The sequence below is a fragment of the Sinohyriopsis cumingii genome, chromosome 4, assembly GCF_028554795.1.
Source record: "Sinohyriopsis cumingii isolate HCF-2022 chromosome 4, ASM2855479v2, whole genome shotgun sequence".
Lineage (NCBI taxonomy): Eukaryota > Metazoa > Mollusca > Bivalvia > Unionida > Unionidae > Sinohyriopsis > Sinohyriopsis cumingii.
In genome coordinates this window covers 17,542,403-17,564,486 of record NC_142964.1, presented here as the reverse complement: position 1 = coordinate 17,564,486, position 22,084 = coordinate 17,542,403, and the positions used below count along the sequence as shown (strand labels likewise).

The window sequence follows — 22,084 nt, the reverse complement described above, 5'->3', positions numbered from 1 at the left end:
ACTAGACATACAATGTATATTGAAACTATAATGCACTCCAGTGACGTTACATATCACCTATCGCGTAATAAATATTATAGACATTGACAAGACATACCATCTAGCTCGTAATATACAGAACCAAAATTGACAAGACTTGCCATTTATAAAATCATAAACAGAGCCCAAATTGACAAGACATACCATTTATACCGTAATAAATAAAACCAAAATTGACAAGACATACCACTTATACCGTAATAAACATTACCAAAATTGACAAGACATACCATTTGTACCGCAATAAACAGAACCAAAATTGACAAGATTTACCATTTATACCGTAATAAACAGAACCAAAATTGACAAGATTTACAATTTATACAATAATAAACAGAGTCACAATTGACAAGACATACCATATATACCGTAATAAACAGAACCAAAATTGACAGGATTTACCATTTATACCGTAATAAACAGAACCAAAATTGACAAGACAGACCATTTAGATCGTAATTTCCATATCCAGTAGTAACAAGACGTACCATTTATATCTAAACAGACCCGCTAACAATAAACACAGGCTATAAGTTATCACTAAATAGTCACACTAACAATAAACACAGGTTATAAGTTATCACTAAATAGTGCCGCTAACAATAAACACAGGTTATAAGTTATCACTAAATAGTCCCTCTAACAATAAAAACAGATTATAAGTTATCACTAAATAGTGCCGCTAACAATAAACACAGGTTATAAGTTATCACTAAATAGTCCCTCTAACAATAAACACAGGTTATAACTTATCACTAAATAGTGTTGCTAACAATAAACACAGGTTATAAGGTACCATTAAGTAGTGCCGCTAACAATAAACACAGGTTATATGTTATCACTAAATAGTCCCACTAACAATAAACACAGGTTATAAGGTATCATTAAATAGTGTTGCTAACAATAAACACAGGTTATAAGTTATCACTAAATAGTGCAGCTAACAATAAACAGAGGTTATAAGGTATCATTAAATAGTGTTGCTAACAATAAACACAGGTTAGAAGGTATAACTAAATAGTGCCGCTAACAATAAACACAGGTTATAGGTTATCACCAAATAGTGCTGCTAACAATAAACACAGTCTATAAGGTGTCACTTAATAGTCCCTCTAACAATAAACTAAAGTTATAAGGTATCACTAATTAGTGCCGCTAACAATAAACACAGGTTATAACTTATCACTAAATAGTGTTGCTAACAATAAACACAGGTTATAAGGTACCATTAAGCAGTGCCGCTAACAATAAACACAGGTTATATGTTATCACTAAATAGTCCCACTAACAATAAACACAGGTTATATGTTATCACTTAATAGTCCCTCTAACAATAAACACAGGTTATAAGGTATCACTTAATAGTCCCTCTAACAATAAACACAGGTTATAAGGTATCACTTAATAGTCCCTCTAACAATAAACTAAGGTTATAAGGTATCACTAAATAGTCCCTCTAACAATAAACACAGGTTATAAGGTATCACTTAATAGTCCCTCTAACAATAAACACAGGTTATAAGGTATCACTAAATAGTCCCTCTAACAATAAACAGAGGTTATAAGGTATCAATAAATAGTCCCACTAACAATAAACAGAGGTTATAAGGTATCACTAAATAGTCCCTCTAACAATAAACACAGGTTATAAGGTATCACTAAATAGTCCCTCTAACAATAAACACAGGTTATAAGGTATCACTAAATAGTCCCTCTAACAATAAACACAGGTTATAAGGTATCACTAAATAGTCCCACTAACAATAAACAGAGGTTATAAGGTATCACTAAATAGTCCCTCTAACAATAAACTAAGGTTATAAGGTATCACTAAATAGTCCCACTAACAATAAACAGAGGTTATAAGGTATCACTAAATAGTCCCACTAACAATAAACAGAGGTTATAAGGTATCACTAAATAGTCCCTCTAACAATAAACACAGGTTATAAGGTATCACTTAATAGTCCCTCTAACAATAAACAGAGGTTATAAGGTATCACTAAATAGTCCCACTAACAATAAACAGAGGTTATAAGGTATCACTAAATAGTCCCTCTAAAAATAAACAGAGGTTTTAAGGTATCACTAAATAGTCCCTCTAACAATAAACTAAGGTTATAAGGTATCACTAAATAGTCCATCTAACAATAAACAGAGGTTATAAGGTATCACTAAATAGTCCCTCTAACAATAAACACAGGTTATAAGGTATCACTAAATAGTCCCACTAACAATAAACAGAGGTTATAAGGTATCACTAAATAATGCCGCTAACAATGAAAACAGGTTATAAGTTATCACTAAATAGTGCCGCTAACAATAAGCACAGGTTCGAAGTGCAAATGCAATATCACCGACTGACAGAAAATCAACAATGGAATGTCAAGGCCATACCCAGGCCCGTAGAGAGTGATCACGGACCCTGGGGTAAGAAACAGCCGGGCCTTTCCTAGTTCTTGTTCAAACAAAATTTTTCTTTTTGCAAAATTGAAAAGTGTTGTTCGGCCTTACAGGCTCGGGCCCCGAGAATATACCCCCGGCTGCCCCCCCCCCCCCCAGTCTTGTTGGCCCTGTCCATACCTTGCTGAAGATTTTGCTTTGCATGCGTCGAGCGGAAACATACTAATATAATGGGCCTTATAGAAAATCACTGCAAATCACAACAGAGAAAAACAAAATTGACAATCGTAATAAAGTGTACCAAATATATGTATGTATGTATGTATGTGTGTGTGTGTGTGTGTGTGTGTGTGTGTGTGTGTGTGTGTGTGTGATAATTAAGAATACTTAATTTATGTTTCTATGCTGCTAACAAAGCATAAGGTCCTCTATCGCCACGGGATTAATAGGGGGTTACTGACACAATACGTATTGTGATTTTTTAATATTAAATTTTGATACTCGATTATTTTCTTATCAGCAGATGTTCCCTATGTGATCATGGATGGTAGTAGTGGTGAATTCGGCAAGCATGGACTATTTCCAAAAGTTAAAATCTCATATTCCTATACAAGAACATTTCTGAACCACTCATAACAGAAAATCAAACATACCATCGAGTTAGTTGATAGCACTCAGGCTGATTGATTGGGCGACAAGTTGAGCGGAAAGAAACTAATACATTAAGTTTGATAGAAAATGAATAAAAATCGCGGAAAGTTTTGCCGTGTTCCAACTGCCTGCATTATTTATTGATTTTCATTTACTTCTAATTAATATAACAGCAAAAGGAACGCAGATTCATGCTACGTGTTATAACTGCAAAAAGAATACTGATTCATGCAACATAAAATTTACTGCGCATGAAGCCAAGAGTAATATTTAATTCATTTATTGTGAATTTAAATTTAAATGCAAAAATAAAATAAAAAAACAAATGTCTCTTTTCACTACTGTATCAGATCCTTATATAATTATCTCAACAGGAATAACAACAGGTTTTAATGTATCACTAAATAGTCCCACTAACAATAAACACAGGTTTAAAAGTATCACTAAACAGTCCCACTAACAATCAACACAGGTTTTAATGTATCACTAAATAGTCCCACTAACAATAAACACACGTTTTAAAGTATCACTAAATAGTCCCACTAACAATAAAAACAGGTTTTAAGGTACCACTAAACAGTTCCACTAACAATCAACACAGGTTTAAAAGTATCACTAAACAGTCCCACTAACAATAAACACAGGTTTTAAAGTATCACTAAATAGTCCCACTAACAATAAACACATTTTAGAAGGTATCACTAAACAGTGCCGCTGCCAATAAATACAGGTTTGAAGTGCAGATGCAACGTCACCGACTGACAGAAAATCAATAATGGAATGTTAAGGCCATACCCAGGGCCCTAGAGAGCTATCACGGGCCCTGGGGTAAGAAATACCCCGGCGTCTTCTAGTTCTAATTCAAGCAAAATGTTTCTTTCATAAAATTAAATAGTGATGTTCGGCCTTACAGGCCTGGGCCCCGATGATATATTCCCGGTAGCCCCCTCCCTCTGGTTGGCCCTGTCCATACCTTGCTTAAGTTTTTGCTTTGCACGCGTCGAGCGGAAGCATACTAATATAATGGAGCTTATAGAAAATCACTGCAAATCCCAGATGTATTGGCCGTGTTCCAAGGTTATGTAAATTTCAACACAAAGTCAATAAAGTGTGCATTCAGAAAACATTTACAGCTATATGTTATAATAGAAACATAAATCTTAAATCTCTGCATTAAATATCGATGTAAAACCTCCATTCCACAAGGCTTGCTTACATTTGATCCACTTTATATATCGATACCATACCAATTTATGTATCACTATATCACTACTATATCAATTTCTATATCGCTACCACACCACTTTCTATATCACTACCACACCACTTTCTATATCACTACCACACCACTTTCTATATCACTACCATACCTCTTTATATGTCACTACCATACCGATTGGGCCCCAAGTGGTCGAGTGGTCTAAAGGACACACGGTACTAATTATACGGAAGAACTGTGAACCAGTCTAGAAATGGGTGAAGAAATAATAGAGTATTTACAGGTTTGGTGGTCCATAATTGGTTAATAATGAAAATTAGAATTTTAGGAAAAATATCTTTTGAGAGCTTATCCTATATGTAGTGTAAAAAAAATATTGACAAATTTCTACTGATGCGATTTTAGCATTTTTACAAGCTTGACTCAGGAATACTCAATACTGAAAGTAGCACCTGATTCATTTGGTGCAGAATCAAAACCACGTGTTTCATGCACATGTATGTAAACAAAGTGCCGCGGGTCATATGGTGTTCTCCACACATAAGCTTGCACCAAGGTTAGATGTGCATGAAGAATTATAGGTGTCATTATCAGCACCCATAAATTTTAAGTTATTGAATTTTGAATATGATAGTGTTTCCATATGTTTACCATTGGAGTTGAATTAGTACCGTGAGTCCTAAAGCGCTCTTAGTTACGGATCACTGCCATCTCACCTCTGTCTGCGTGGGTTCGAGTCTCAGATTCGGCTAATGGGGGTATGTGAGAAAGCTTGCCAGTAGCTTCTTGGTGGTTCTTTCCGGGGGTTTTCCCGGGTTCTTCCTCCACCATTAATACTGGCCGCCATGTATAGCATATCGTGTGCTGAAAAATGGCGTTAAACCCTACAACAACAACAACAACAACCGTACCGATTTATACATCACTACCATACCACTTTATATATTAATACCATACCTCTGTATATGTCACTACCATACCGCTTTATAGGTCATTACCATATTGCTTTATATGTCACTACCATACCGCTTTATATGTCATTACCATATTGCTTTATATGTCACTACCATACCGCTTTATATGTCATTACCATATTGCTTTATATGTCACTACCATACCGCTTTATATGTCATTACCATATTGCTTTATATGTCACTACCATACCGCTTTATATGTCATTACCATATTGCTTTATATGTCACTACCATACCACTTTATATATTAATACCATACCTCTGTATATGTCACCACCATACCGCTTTATATGTCACTACCATACCACTTTATATGTCACTACCATACCGCTTTATATGTCACTACCATACCACTTTATATGTCACTACCATACTGATTTATATGTCATTACCATATCGCTTTATATGTCACTACCATACCGCTTTATATAACACTACAATACTACCTTACATATCCCTACCATACAAACTTACATATCGCTACCATACCCCTTTATATTTCACTACCGCCCTTGTTATACTCAAAGTAGGTTCTTAAGCTCAATTAGTAACCGACAAAGCAGGCAACAGCCGACAAACAAATCAATATGGTGTTGAAATCAGTGTTGATATCTGAGCTCTATAGTCGTTGTATAAGCGTTGTATTTCAGACAGAAAAAGTGACAGTTGGTATTTTGGTTCCGTCGAAATATTTTTCGTATAAATTTGAGAAACTCCTCAGTATCCAAAATAAAAGAAAAATTCACTCCACAGTTGAAAGATAATCTCTCATAGGATTAAAAACAAGACATGTCAATAAATTAGCATAAGCAAAATTAATTGTACTGCAAACGACTGTCGAAATGTTTAATTCTAGTACCACATCGATATATATATTCGGCCACAAAATACAGATAAAAGATAAACTCATCATGGCTCAGATACGAAGCTAAGACAATACATCAATAAAAGATTTGAATTAATAGTACGGCTAATGTGTTAGAAATGTAATACATTATTTAGTGAATATATTTTAAATCAATTTACGACTGATATACAAAGCGTGACACCAATTCTAAATTAATGAAAAGCAATACCATACAATTTAAATGGTAATGGCAATTAAAAATGTAATAAATATATAAATGTAATAAATATATAAATGTAATAAATGTATAATGGTAAGAAGTGTCAAAAATCATGTGAGCAGTCAAACAAAATTAGTCACAACCCTAACATTTCTGGAGCCTGACAGGTACGCAGAAAAATCACGGAATATGTGGTTTAGTTTTGATATATACTACTATCGGGGGCAGAAAAATACTGAGTTGAGGGGAAAAATGATGACATATGTTAAAGGCAGTGTTTTTGTCTGTTATGTTTCTACGTATAGAGCTAAACACTTACAAATGAAATGAATTTTGAAAATATTAATGTTTAAATAAAGTTAATAGAGAAGATTTAGATATTTTATTTACCGATCCCAAAGAAAGTAAGAAACAATTAAGCTCTTTTTTCCTTCTTAAAAAATAATCTGTAAAGATACAAATTGATAGAAAGGAATAAAGAAAGGAATAAAGAGATTGTAAATATTATAATTATTGAAACATTCAACTTTCAACCTCACCTATGGTAACCGGAGGTAATATTGCCTGGCTATTAAACCATGATCAGAACTGGTGCCATCACAAGGAAATAGGCAACACGGACAAATCTCCAAAAATGCTAGGATTTTTTTTGTATATAGAATATAGATCAGAAAAGTTTTCAGGGTTAAAAAGACTATGTCACGGTATAAACATATATATATAATTTGTATGAACATTACGGTACTTCGTTGTAATTTAATGATTTAGAGATGTGCTGAACTTGAAAAAAGTTTAAATATATCACCTGATTTTGGTTAATTTTGTATTACTTAATCATTTAAAAATTTGTGGATGTGCTATAATTATTCAAAATTTTGAAGGAAATACCATCATGATCGCAACAACATCTATGTAATACCAGAGACCTGTTATCCTGTTTAGAAACGTGTAGGTCAGTATGTAGTTGTTAACGTTTTATATAGTTTTCATATTGATTGACCATGCTGGGACATTGTGAACATGGTAGTTGCGTTATCACATTTTCATATGTACTGTTATCTGGCTGTATGTGGTATATTTTGCTGTAATTGTTTTACATCTGGTTTAAAAAGTTTGCATCGCTTGCTTCTTTTAACTCCTTCTGCTTCTAATACACTGTCTTCTCGCAACAGTTACATTCTTAAGATTCGTTATCTTTAAAAACTGACGCCTCTCTTACGTCTTAATACTGCCATTTATGTATTTGCTGCAGGCAATTTTTTAATGGAATGATGTTTTCTGCTGGTACACAGTCGTATAACGATCTATAATGTCTATCATGAACGACCTATTATGTCTATTATGAACGATCTATCATGTCTATCATGAACGATCTATCATGTCTATTATGAACGATATATCATGTGTATCATGAACGATCTATCATGTCTATCATGAACGATCTATCATGTCTACTATAAACGATCTATAATGTCTATCATGAACGATCTATCATGTCTATTATGAACGATCTATAATGTCTATCATGAACGATCTGTCATGTCATTTTCATATCAAAACTACTCACATTATACCTATCATTACTGTGGTTCAAATTTTTTTCTCAGCATTATATATGTAATCATGCGTGTCAAATATAGATAACTTGTTCGTAAAATATGACCTTAATATCCTATCCATTCAAGCATTCAAGGTTATAAGTAATCAGATCTCGTATTGCCTGATTTTAAATGTTTCCTCTGTAAAGCTAAAACGGTAACCATCGCAAATACTAATCTTTGTCTTTCGAAATACTATTTCAACAATGTGCAAGAACTTCAAATGGCCAATAACCAAACAGAGTGATCCATACTTGTGAGCTCTCTTTTTCTGCATTATAGTCTTCACGTGTGTGTTAAACATTTCCACTGCACTGCGTTAAACATTTCCACTGCACTGTGTTAAACATTTCCACTGCACTGTGTTAAACATTTCCACTGCACTGTGTTTAAACATTTCCACTGCACTGTGTTAAACATTTCCACTGCACTGTGTTAAACATTTCCACTGCACTGTGTTAAACATTTCCACTGCACTGTTAAACATTTCCACTGCACTGTGTTAAACATTAATACTGCAGATACGTTTCTTTTCTAAGTAAGTTGAAATGTACGCTGTTTTTCATTTGTGGAACATTCCTGACAGTTTTGTCGTATAACTATCTTTCGTGATCCAACTATATGGGCCCCGCGTGGCGGAGTGGTCTAAGGCGCTCGTCACTACAGATCACTGATATCTCAACACTGTCTGAGTTCCAGTCTCGACTCAGCCAGCATGAGGCCAACATGAGTATGTGAGAATGCTTGCCAGTAGCGTTCCGTGGGTCGGTAGTTCGTCCCTAGTTTCTTCCAGGTTCTTCCTCGGACAAATAAATTGGCCGTCATTTATAACCTATCATGCTGAAACAATGGAATTAAACCCACGAAGCCAAGCCATCATCAACCTGTCACATTTTAGGTTTTCAACCTTTAACAATTATTCTCAAAGCATCCTGTCTGTCGTCTCCTTGTCTTAGTTCCATTTTCTCAGCCCGGGATTAGTTAGAGAAAAGATCTAACACAGTCAAGATGCATGTGTATCTATCATTCGATCTTTTATATGCACTCTTGACAACAAAATCTTCCTATCATTGGGCATCTAGGTTACTAACATAGATCTTTTTGTAGGCAAGATTTTTCTTCCTTGCTTGTAAAATATGTAGATAGATTGTTTACTAAATAAAATATTTTTGTTTATTATTTTCTCTATCCAGTTTAATGTAATGCAAAATCGATCGATACTTGTATCAATGACTGGACTTAAACTCCAGAAATCGTCTTTATAAACGAAACTGTAATTTTCCGCAGTTTGAAAAATAGTTTCGATGTAAAATATGAAAATGTTCATATTTATGTTACATTTTGACTTTCCAATCCTGTTGATTTTGAAAAAGATGTATAAGATATAAGAGTGGCCATTTTGAAATGTGTCGAGTCAACATGGATTGAACTTGTAAAATTTACGAGTTGATCAAGTTGTATTGTTCCATTAGCTGAATGTAAAAATTGCGGTTTTCCTTATTCTTAAAATATAAATTTTGTTCATTTTTCATAAAATACTGTTTTAATATCACTGTGGCAATGGGTTTTTGATACCTATCTCGTTGTTATCATCAGTGAACGCAATCTTTAAATCTTTATTCTGTTTAAAACATTGCAGGATCCATCTTTTGATGTTTGAAATGGACAAATCAGCATTTCTTTTCTCTTGAATGTTGTTTTGTAATGCATCTAGCTTTGACCACCTTTTCATTGCATTCCAATTTATAAATAAATATTATCCCTTGATATATGGGTCTATAGTTAGAAACAATAGATTGGTTCCCATTCTGTTTTTAAAAGTGGTACTACATTGCTATACTCCTTTGTTTCCGATATTGTTGTGAATACGCGATATGGAATGTCTTCCATTTTTCATTGAAATATTGCTGATTAGATTATATCATCCAGGCAAGAAGCTTTACTAATAAAGTGTTGAAATGTCATATACATTATCACTTTGAATAATTATGAAATCTTAGCAGTGTAACATTATAGAAATTATGAAATATTGTTAGTGTAGCATAACTGAGAAATGGTAATGCTTTATTAAAGTCCTTAACAGAAGAGACTGCACAATAATATTCGTTCAGAAAGTCTGGTTTATTATAGTTCTACTAAGCAAGTTTGGTTTATTATAATTGTAATAAGGTATTTCAAGTCATTTGGTTTGCGGTGGAGGAATAATTAATCCGTCATTACACTCTTTACCTGTAGAATTTATCCGAATCAGGTAAAATTTCGAATATGATTTTTAGATTTCTAAACTGTTATACCAATGGACTTCGTCTACTTTAAATTTTTTTTATCTACCTTTGTTTCTCTGCTTTTTGTGCCTCAGCAGGTAATGTAGATCGTCAGATCATGGTGTCCTTTTGTAGTAAATGGTATAGATTGTTAGATTATGGTGGCTTTTTGCAGTAAGTAGTGTAGATTGTTAGATTACGGTGTCCTTTTGTAGTAAATAGTATATATGGTTAGATTATGGGGTCCTTTTGCAGTAAATAGTGTATATTGTTAGATCACGGTGTCATTTTGCATTAATGAGCCTCTTATCTCTATTCAATTGTTGGTTTTTATCGTTTGATTAATCTACTCGTCATTATCACTTTTATACAACCAGACCTCCTTTGGAAGTAACTGCCTTATAATACTTTTATGCTTAAAAACTTGGTTTTATGTTCGTCAGAAGATAAATTCGGTCATGTGAAAGCCAGCAGGTACTGTAATAGGATCAAGTAAAGCTGCCCAATGCTGTGAATTGACACCGTTCATTAATTATTTTAACTATGTCTAATTTTAGTCATTTGATTGTTCACTTTTACGTCAGACTTAAATTTTAGTCAAATAAACGAATAGATTCCAAACTTAAACTATTGTAATGATATAAATTTTGTCGGCAAAATCTAGGTTAGTCATCATATCTTTAATTAGGCCTCGACTTAAGACATTTGATGGATCAATTTTTAGACAGAATATATTTTAGTCAGTCAGAATGATGGCTTTGAAAGGAAAACTTCTCTTCTGTTGGCAAATTGTAGGACAGATTAATTCAAACAAGAATCAAGTAAAACATTTATTTGGCGGCTTCAGCAATTCAGCGTTAAGATCACTATATAATTCAGTGTCGCTTGTTGCATCGATAGAAGAAGAAAATGACTTCCACAAATCCAGACATTTGGGGAATTTTGTAGTCTATATACAGAAGATAACAAAAATGTTTACTTTTGAGACATTATTTATCCAGATCATCTCGCATCAGATAAATTCAAGCAGTCGCCGCGGGCCATATAACTAAGAGATGAGGACAGAAAAAGAGAAAACCATAGAATATTTACATATTTATGTTATCTGAAATAATATAACTCAAAACATATGCTATTCTGTTCTGAAACTTATCCATACACTCATATTTATCACGTTTTTGTATACCCACACAAACCAAGGATCCATCTGTCATCCAAAATAGCGATGTACAACTAGAAATATTTTGTATTATGTTGCTCCTGCAAAGATTATGTTTTAACATCACTGTAAGACTGGAGTCTAAAGATTATGTTCTAACAGCACTGTAAGACTGGAGTCTAAAGATTATGTTCTAACAGCACTGTAAGACTGGAGCCTAGAGATTATTTTTCTAACATCACTGTAAGACTGGAGTCTAAAGATTATGTTTAAACATCACTGTAAGACTGGAGTCTAAAGATTATGTTCTAACAGAACTGTAAGACTGGAGTCTAAAGATTATGTTCTAACATCACTGTAAGACTGGAGTCTAAAGATTATGTTTTAACATCACTGTAAGACTGGAGTCTAAAGATTATGTTTTAACAACACTGTAAGACTGGAGTCTAGAGATTATTGTTCTAACATCACTGTAAGACTGGAGTCTAAAGATTATGTTCTAACCGCATTGTAAGACTGGAGTCTACCTATGCTAAAAATAATGCATAGCAGATTGCCAAAGCACAAATAATCCATCAGCAGGCAGTAGGTTCAGCCCCATAACTACTTTTTGTTGACCCTGAAAACTAGTTCCATTTCAGAACAAATTAACTTTTTGGAAAACAGTTACTATCCAGGAGAAATACTAAATACGGAGCAGTACAAATAAAAAGTCTTGATGCCACGGCTACTGTACTGATTAACATTGCTAAGCGCACGGAGTCCGGTTCGTATTTAAAAACGCCAAATAAATGTAGGTAATATTTCTTTCCAAATTGTAATATCCCTAAATTGATTTAAGTCATTCTGGAAGGATATAAAGCCCTGTCATTCATATGTCTTTGCCGGAACAGTATTTTCAGGATGAATTTGGGTGAAACAAAGGATTTTATAGATGAAAAAGTATATAAAGTAAGTACTTTACTACAGGTGAAACAAAAGATTTGACAGATGAACAAGTATATAAAATAGTACTTTACTACAGGTGAAACAAAGGATTTGATAGATAAAAAGTATATAAAATTAGTACTTTACTATGAGAGAAACAAATGATTTGATAGATAAACAAGCATATAAAATTAGTACTTTTTACTATGAGAGAAACAAAGGATTTGATAGATAAACAAGTATATAAAATTAGTACTTTACTACAGGTGAAACAAAGGATTTGATAGATAAACAAGTATATAAACTTAGTACTTTACTACAAGTGAAACAAAGGATTTGACCGATGAACAAGAACTATGGGAGAAACAAAGGATTTGATAGATGAATAAGTATAAATTTAGTACTTTGCTATGGGTGAAACAGAGTTTGATATATAAACAAGTATAAAATTAGTTCATTAGAACAGTACCAAAGAAGGGTTGAACTGCAATATTCCATAAAACATGAGGTTTTACTGTGTTTCAGTCTATGACATTAGCCCATATTAAAGACATTTTTTCTCTTCTCGACGCTTATAATTGAATAAAAAAAATTAAGTTTGTGTTAAGAATAATGTGTTGGCGGTACAGTACATAATCCAAATAATTAACATTGCTAATTTGGCATGCAAAATAGGTCATTACAACAAACAATTTACTTTTTATGGGTGTTAACATAAGTGATACAGGTTGTTATGTATATTTGATTCAATTTGTTTAAAGAAATTTTTTAATTACATGTTATTGTAATGTAACATTGTATGCTGGACTTGACCTTGTCCAAAACTTAGTTTATTTCTGCTTGACCTAATTGATTTTTTTTAAATTTCATTTTATGCAAACAACTAATACATACCTAATTTTTTTTTATAATGGGTATGGGCTTAATATTAGGATCTTTATTAATAGAAAAAATAAATATGTTTATTTGGGTCAGAGTTTTGGACTTTCCTAAGTGAATTGTACAGGTTATGGTGAGGACTCGGTCATTCGTGATTCAACATTTAGCACTTTCAAGTTGTATTATGTTGTGATCAGTTGGGCTGAATTTTATTTTCAAGTGATTTTTTTTTTCTCTGGAAATACAAACGTGCTTTGATAAAATTGTTGGATAGAGACATTCACTGGAATTTATAGTATATTCAAATCTGGAAATTATATTTCTGTGATTCATCAAAAGACTGTTGACACATAAACACTTTAATAGCTAGCACTAACACGTCATCGATTTCATTTTGGGGATTTTGTCTGTACCTTTACTGAATTTTATTCAGGACTTTAAATTACTAGGATATGTCTATGAAAGTCTTGGATTATTTTGGAATTTAATTCGCAATATCGTAAGTTGTGTTTCTCCTTCTGACTTCCTATTCTAGTGAAATAAACATATTTGTTAAATTTTACAAAGTTTGTGGTCTTTCACTCTTTTATGCTAGTTATTTTAAGAACATAGACACGTAACAAGATAATTACATAAATTGCATGAATATATATATATATATATATATATATATATATATATATATATATATATATATATATATATATATATATATATATATATATATATATATATATATATATATATATATATATATATATTCAGTGTTCAGGAGACTTAGCAACAAGTGAAACGGGTGCAGTCTGGTAAAACAATTATAATGTTTCAGTACACATATGTTTAAATACTCAGTCTTTCTCAAGTTTCGCCCCTAAATTTAGCGACTAAAATAAATACTGCACATTTAGGTCTATTTTTGGCCTGCCCGTCCGTTAAGTCTATAAAGCGTTCAATATGTGTGTGTAGACAACCCGATTATGACTACAGAAGGCTGTTCAAGGGTCACAGAAGGCTGTTCAAGGGTCACAGAAGATAATTATTGCAATTTTAGATTGTGTTTTTGTGTTTTAGCACGATTCCGCCCACCCCCTCCCCAACTAAGAATGCACAAAAGGCGGAAAGGCAATATTAATGATATAATCAATAAAACATATTCTTGTCGTGCACACATTTTTCTTAAGCGTAAATGTTCGAAGTACATTGCAATATTGTCATGCACACTGTTATGTTTACAACATATATGCCGGGGTCACTATACCAATATTCTGTGTTGCAAATCTAGGTCTTAAACAATATAATAGAAACAAGTGAAACCAACAAGTCTGAGTAAAATTCGAAAGAACACTCTCTTTCCTTATAAAAGAAAGTGAAAATTCAAAAGACACTTACAGGATTGTGAATTAAATTCCAGATAATCCTAAATGTCCAATCACAAGTAAAGAGAATTGATTTTTCGAATGAATTCCACTAGTCTTGAAAGTGCTGATGTATCACAATCATATAATACAGAATGCCCAAGAACGAGTCCCAAAGTAGTGTTTTAGTTCAAAAAGCACATTGTAATTCCACTTAATAATTTAAATAAATGATTCCTATCAAATTGTATCTGAACACAACTACAAACCCTGATCCTATTGATTTATAAGAAATAGAGATTAAATCGTTATTTAAAAAATCTCTATTTGTATACAAACTGTCACCTGACCTATGATGCAGAATGTTCTAGAATTTCCTAGATGTGGGTCATTTCTGATGGAAAATTCCATCCAATTGTCACTACGTTCTCCATGAAGAACATCATAAGCTCGTAAGCACAGTTAGACCTGGAATCCAAATTCTAGTTACTATATTTTTAAAATAAATATGACAAAAATCAGGTAGGTACAACCCTAAATATAAGAAAAGCATATGATAATCTTTCCTTGCATGCAAATGAGGAACACGGTCCAACAAGGAGGCACTCTTCTATTCGAGAAATCAGAAAGTCCACAAATACCCACCGTGACAAACCAAATTTTAATAACTTTTTCTATCATACTAAAACTATAATTCATGTGTTTCTTTACACGGAACAGGATTCGAATGAATGTCATTAATTATTACCGAAATTACATTTAAACGTCTTTCTTGCTTATTTCTTTAGTCACACGTAGTTGGTCTCGGCTAAATTTATTTTTGATAATATTTAGCCTCGATTCAACATCATTTATAAACTCTTAATAAAATATACTGCTAGAAAAATAAGATATCCGTCACTGGTGAGTGGTACCACAAAACTTGGTTTACTTTCTAATCCAAACACAATACCCAAAGGGACAATTAATATAGTTTTTACGGTGTTTTATTAAAAATATTTGCAATTTTAACGTAACGTTGTGATTGAATTGACGTTAGATGCCAGCATTTTAAAATAAATATCCGGTAAATTTAGAGATTTCTATTATGTCCAAAATTGAAGAGTGACAGTAAATATTGAATAGTACGTAAAAAACATACAAAAGTTGTTTAGTTTTATTCAATGTCCATAAATTGCCAGAATAAATAACTTAATGAAACTATATTGCCAAATATTTAAAGAATATTTTAAGTAAAATTTATTCATTAAGTGAACAGGATGTACACGATTTTATATAATGAAAGGAATGGTCCTCAGTAGGACTACACGATCTTTATTTTTCACAAATGTGACAAAAAGGCTAATCTAGAATGGCACATAACCCCAATTTGTTGTTGTATTTCTTATGTCTTTTAAAAAACATTTTATTCTATATAGAATCGTTTACACAGTACTTATTCTTCTGCAACAGTCATTCTAACTTTGAAAGCTTTATCTTATCACAGTCATTCTGACTTTGAAAGCTTTATCTTATAACAGTCATTCTGACTTTGAAAGATTTATATCACAACAGTCATTGTGACTTTGAAAGCTATATTTTATAACAGTCATTCTGACTTTGACAGCTTTATCTTATAACAGTCATTCTGACTTTGAAAGCTTTATTTTATAACAATCAATCTAACTTTGAAATCTTTATCTCATAACAGTCATTTTAACTTTGAAATCTTTGTCTCATAACAGTCATTCTGACTTTGAAAGCTTTATCTTATAACAGTCATTCTGACTTTGAAAGCTTTATATCACAACAGTCATTCTAACTTTGCAAGCTTTATCTGATAACAGTCATCCTAACTTTGAAAGATTTATATCACAACAGTCATTCTAACTTTGAAAGCTGTATTTTATAAAAGTCATTCTGACTTTGACAGCTTTATCTTATAACAGTCATCCTAACTTTGAAAGATTTATATCACAACAGTCATTCTGACTTTGAAAGCCGTATTTTATAACAGTCATTCTGACTTTGACAGCTTTATCTTATAACAGTCATTCCAGCTTCGAAAGCTTTATCTTATAACAGTCATTCCAGCTTCGAAAGCTTTATCTTATAACAGTCATTCTAACTTTGAAAGCTTTATCTTATAACATTCTAACTTTGAAAGCTTTATCTCATAACAGTCATTCTAACTTTGAAAGCTTTATCTTATAACAGTCATTCTAACTTTGAAAGCTTTATCTTATAACAGTCATTCTGACTTTGAAAGCTGTATTTTATAACAGTCATTCTGACTTTGAAAGCTTTATCTCACAACAGTCATTCTGACTTTGTAAGCTTTATCTTATAACAATCATTCTAACTTTGAAAGCTTTATCATATAACAGTCATTCTGACTTTGAAAGCGTTATCTCACAACAGTCATTCTAACTTTGCAAGCTTTATCTCATAACAGTCATTCTGACTTTGAAAGGTTTATCTTATAACAGTCGTTCTAACTTTGAAAGCTTTATCTTATAACAGTCATTCTGATTTTGAAAGCTTTATCTCACAACAGTCATTCTGACTTTGAAAGCTTTATCTTATAACAGTCATTCTAACTTTGCAAGCTTTATCTCATAACAGTCATTCTGACTTTGAAAGCTTTATCTTATAACAGTCGTTCTAACTTTGAAAGCTTTATCTTATAACAGTGATTCTGACTTTGAAAGCTTTATCTCACAACAGTCATTCTAACTTTGAAAGCTTTATCTTATAACAGTCATTCTAACTTTGCAAGCTTTATCTCATAACAGTCATTCTGACTTTGAAAGCTTTATCTTATAACAGTCGTTCTAACTTTGAAAGCTTTATCTTATAACAGTCATTCTGACTTCGAAAGCTTTATCTCACAACAGTCATTCTGACTTTGAAAGCTTTATCTTATAACAGTCATTCTGACTTTGAAAGCTGTATTTTATAACAGTCATTCTGACTTTGAAAGCTGTATTTTATAACAGTCATTCTGACTTTGACAACTCTATCTTATAACAATCATTCTAACTTTGCAAGCTTTATCTTATAACAGTCGTTCTAACTTTGCAAGCTTTATCTCATAACAGTCATTCTGACTTTGAAAGCTTTATCTTATAACAGTCGTTCTAACTTTGAAAGCTTTATCTTATCACAGTCATTCTGACTTTGAAAGCTTTATCTTATAACAGTCATTCCAGCTTCGAAAGCTTTATCTCATAACAGTCATTCCAGCTTCGAAAGCTTTATCTTATAACAGTCATTCTAACTTTGAAAGCTTTATCTTATAACAGTCATTCCAGCTTCGAAAGCTTTATCTTATAACCGTCATTCCAGCTTCGAAAGCTTTATCTTATAACATTCTAACTTTGAAAGCTTTATCTCATAACAGTCATTCTAACTTTGAAAGCTTTATCTTATAACAGTCATTCTAACTTTGAAAGCTTTATCTTATAACAGTCATTCTAACTTTGAAAGCTTTATCTTATAACAGTCATTCTAACTTTGAAAGCTTTATCTTATAACAGTCATTCTGACTTTGAAAGCTTTATCTCATAACAGTCATTCTGATTTTGAAAGGTTTATCTTATAACAGTCGTTCTAACTTTGAAAGCTTTATCTTATAACAGTCATTCTAACTTTGCAAGCTTTATCTCATAACAGTCATTCTGACTTTGAAAGCTTTATCTTATAACAGTCGTTCTAACTTTGAAAGCTTTATCTTATCACAGTCATTCTGGCTTTGAAAGCTTTATCTTATAACAGTCATTCTGACTTTGAAATCTTTATCTCATAACAGTCATTCTAACTTTGAAAGCTTTATCTTATAAAAGTCATTCTGACTTGGAAAGCTTCATCTGATAACAGTCATTCTGACTTTGAAATCTTTATCTCATAACAGTCATCCTAAATTTGAAAGCTTTATCTTATAACAGTCTTTCTGACTTTGAAATCTTTATCTTAAGACAGTCATTCTAACTTTGAAAGCTTTATCTTATAAAAGTCATTCTGACTTTGAAAGCTGTATTTTATAACAATCATTCTAACGTTGCAAGTTTTATCTTATAACAGTCATTCTGACTTTGAAAGTTTTATTTTATAACAATCATTCTAACTTTGAAAGCTGTATTTTATAACAGTCATTCTGACTTTGACAGCTTTATCTTATAACAGTCATTCTAACTTTGAAAGCTTTATATCACAACAGTCATTCTGACTTTGAAAACTTTATTCAATAACAGTCATTCTAAGTTTGAAAGCTTTATCCTATAACATTCATTCTAAGTTTGAAAGCTTTATCTAACAACAGTCATTCTAACTTTGAAAGCGTTATCTTATAACAGTCGTTCTAGCTTTGAAAGCGTTATTTTATAACAGTCATTCTGACTTTGAAATTGTTATCTCTTAACAGTCATTCTAACATTGAAAGCTTTATCTCATAACTGTCATTCTGACTTTGAAAGCTTTATCTTATAACAGTCATTCTGCCTTTGAAAGCTTTATCTTATGACAGTCATTCTAACTTTGAAAGCTCTATCTTATATTTGTAATTCTAACCTTGAAAGCTTTATTTTATAACAATCATTCTAACTTTGAAAGCTTTATCTTATAAGTCATTCTAACTGTGAAAGCTTTATCTCACAACAGTCATTCTGACTTTGAAAGCTTTATCTTATAACAGTCATTCTAACTGTGAAAGCTTTATCTCACAACAGTCATTCCGACTTTGAAAGCTTTATCTTATAGCAGTCATTCTGACCTTGAAAGCTTTATATCACAACAGTCATTCTGACTTTGATAGCTCTATCTTATATCTGTAATTCTAACCTTGAAAGCTTTATCTCACAACAGTCATTATAACTTTGAAAGCTTTATCTTATAACAGTCATTCTAACTTTGAAAGCTTTATCTCACAACAGTCATTCTAACCTTGAAAGCTTTATCTCACAACAGTCATTCTAACTTTGAAAGCTTTATCTTATAACAGTCATTCTAACTTTCAAAGTTTTATCTCACAACAGTCATTCTAACCTTGAAAGCTTTATCTCACAACAGTCATTCTAACTTTGAAATCTTTATCTTATAACAGTCATTCTAACTGTGAAAGCTTTATCTTATAACAGTCATTATAACTTTGAAAGCTTTATCTTATAACAGTCATTCTAACCTTGAAAGCTTTATCTCACAACAGTCATTATAACTTTGAAAGCTTTATCTTATATTGAACCGCATTTACACACCCTAATTATACTAGGTGTAATAAATTGAACTTACAATGAGAAAAGCTAAAATGAAGTGATTGAAAATAATTACCCAGATAAAAATTTTAACCTTCTGGTACGGGTAGGGTCAATAACCCTCTGGTAGAAGTGATAACCGTATAATCCTTCGTTTGATCGTTAACGGTAGATGGATGTTATGAGTAAGATTTATTTAATAATTTAATTTAGTTTTGGTAAATGAACAGGAAAATCCAAAAATTTTATTCCATCATCTGAAAACTGTAAAAGGCCACAAAACGGTTTGGAATTCATGAGGCCTTACTGAGTGTAGATTTGAGAGAAAAAAATGGGGAATAAAAAATTAAGGGAAATGATTGGATCGCACAATTCAGTTTTTGCGTCATTTTGTGCTTTTCAGTTAGCGTTAAATGAAAGGATAAATATCAATTAAGAATGGCCTGTACACGTATTATTTAATAACCAATAATGCTCAATATCAGTTTGCGAAGAATAACATCTGGGGAGAAAAGGAGAAATCTTACTCAACAATTACAAGAATTAAGCTCTCCATAGATACAACGCCGTTTTTCATGGGAAAATACATCCCATGAAGTACTGAACTGATATTTTGGTTTTTGAGTGAGATATATGTCAGAATGATGTCGGGGAACACAAATACCAATCAATGATGGCCTTATCGCCTTAATAAAGTCTTTACTCTTCGTACGAAAAGAAACACATATTTTTGGACCATTTTGTTCGGGTCTTTTAAATCACAAAATACGACACGTGTAAATAAATGATACAGTATAAAATAGCAGTGCTATAACTTACTGTTTTTGTAGCTTGCCGGTACTTCTTGGTTTGTCTGACAGGGGTTGGAGTAGGCATTATTGCTGCAATTCTCCATCTTCCAGAGGCCGATTCCGGCGGCATAATTTTCGGCCACAGTGTAGATGGACAGCCAGTAGACCGTAGCATATCCAGCGATGTGGAGCGGTAGAGCTATTACCAGCAACAAACAGGCAACTTTGGCCCATCCAGAGGCTGACCCACAACATACCATCTTCACTAGGCCTTAAGGTTTTCACTCTTTCGAGGATTTTTATAGCTTAAAACTATGAAACCAATCTATTACAGAACTGTTCTGCAGTTTATTACAGCGATTTGTGAACAGTCACTATCTATTTTAGCATGAAGATCCTTAGTATATAATGGCTAGGATAAATGAAGGAAATACGAGATTTAGCTTTTCTTCTGTTGAAATTTTCTTTAATGAACTTCTACAGAATTTGAAAAACCTTTTTCAGCTCTGTAATTAATTTTAAGTTGTTATGTCTTAACAAAATTCCAGATCGAAATACGTTGTTAAAACGTTTGGTCCAAAAGCTCAGCAAAAAGAAAATTCGTTCACATTTTCCTATAATCCTATAAGCGCTCTAATGCACAAGTTTCTAAAGAATGCCACTTTAAACAGGCGAATTTGCTGAAGTAAATGTCTTTCGGGCCCAAAAATGCGCGCGCACGTTCTTTTATGTCATTAACAAGCTTTATATGTCGCTATATACTAGAAGTCCTTTGCTCTTTTCACGACGCTTTAGAAATTATTTCCATCTCTCAGTCAGAGTGTCGCGCTCAATCAACCTTTTCTTACACACGAAGAACACATTGAATTTTATCATAAGCCACCGTTTTCAATATACTATTAATCCTTTATGAGAGTCTCTCCCGTTTGTATGTGTATTCGCGTTATGAATAGCAAAAAGGTTAAATTATTCTAGCAAAAGTCCATATACAGTTTACCCCTGTTTTGAAGAGAAAAGTAAGAAAGATATGTCATTGACGCCGTGTTTATTTTGAAAGGTCTTTGAATGCCCTCCCCTGTTGTGAATAAGGTGTGTTCGAATGTTGTAGCGTGCATTACACCTTTACCATGTGAAAACATTTTGTCAAATATCGGATGACGAAACTGTTGACGTTTGAATCATAATGCACTATGTACTTTCTTCAATTCCAAAGTTTACAACATCGACTGGTCAAAAGGTTTTGTAAAAGGTTTTATGTTGTTGTGTTTGAAAAGGAACTTGCAAGTATTATTATGTTGTTGGTATGAAGTGAAAGGTATACCACGAAGTAATTTATTTTCGTGGGTATCTGTTTTCATAATTTTGCCAAAAGTAATATTTTCGTACGATCTTGGGAAATGAGTCCGTTAAATCTGTAAAAGAGTCACAAGTCGTCAGATTAGTGGTTTAAAGCAGCCCCGAATTTCATGAAAATTGTTAACTCATGGAAAATAATAAGATTGCATTAATTAAAGTTTGTCGCCGCATCTG

The 22,084-nt window shown here is 32.5% G+C and overlaps 1 protein-coding gene across 2 annotated transcripts in view; it reads right to left on the bottom strand.

The window, feature by feature from the left end:
* LOC149800697 (uncharacterized) overlaps positions 1-21,246 on the bottom strand; it is a 34,876-nt gene extending 13,630 nt beyond the window's left edge. Inside the window, exon 1 of one of the 2 annotated variants that reach the window (XM_089954731.1) lies at positions 20,583-21,246. In XM_089954731.1, coding sequence (XP_089810857.1) covers positions 20,583-20,814 — 232 coding nt within the window. In that variant the 5' untranslated portion in view covers positions 20,815-21,246. The remainder of the gene's footprint in view (positions 1-20,582) is intronic. The other variant, XM_089954730.1, reaches the window with a different exon arrangement.
* Between the last annotated feature and the right edge of the window lie 838 nt (positions 21,247-22,084).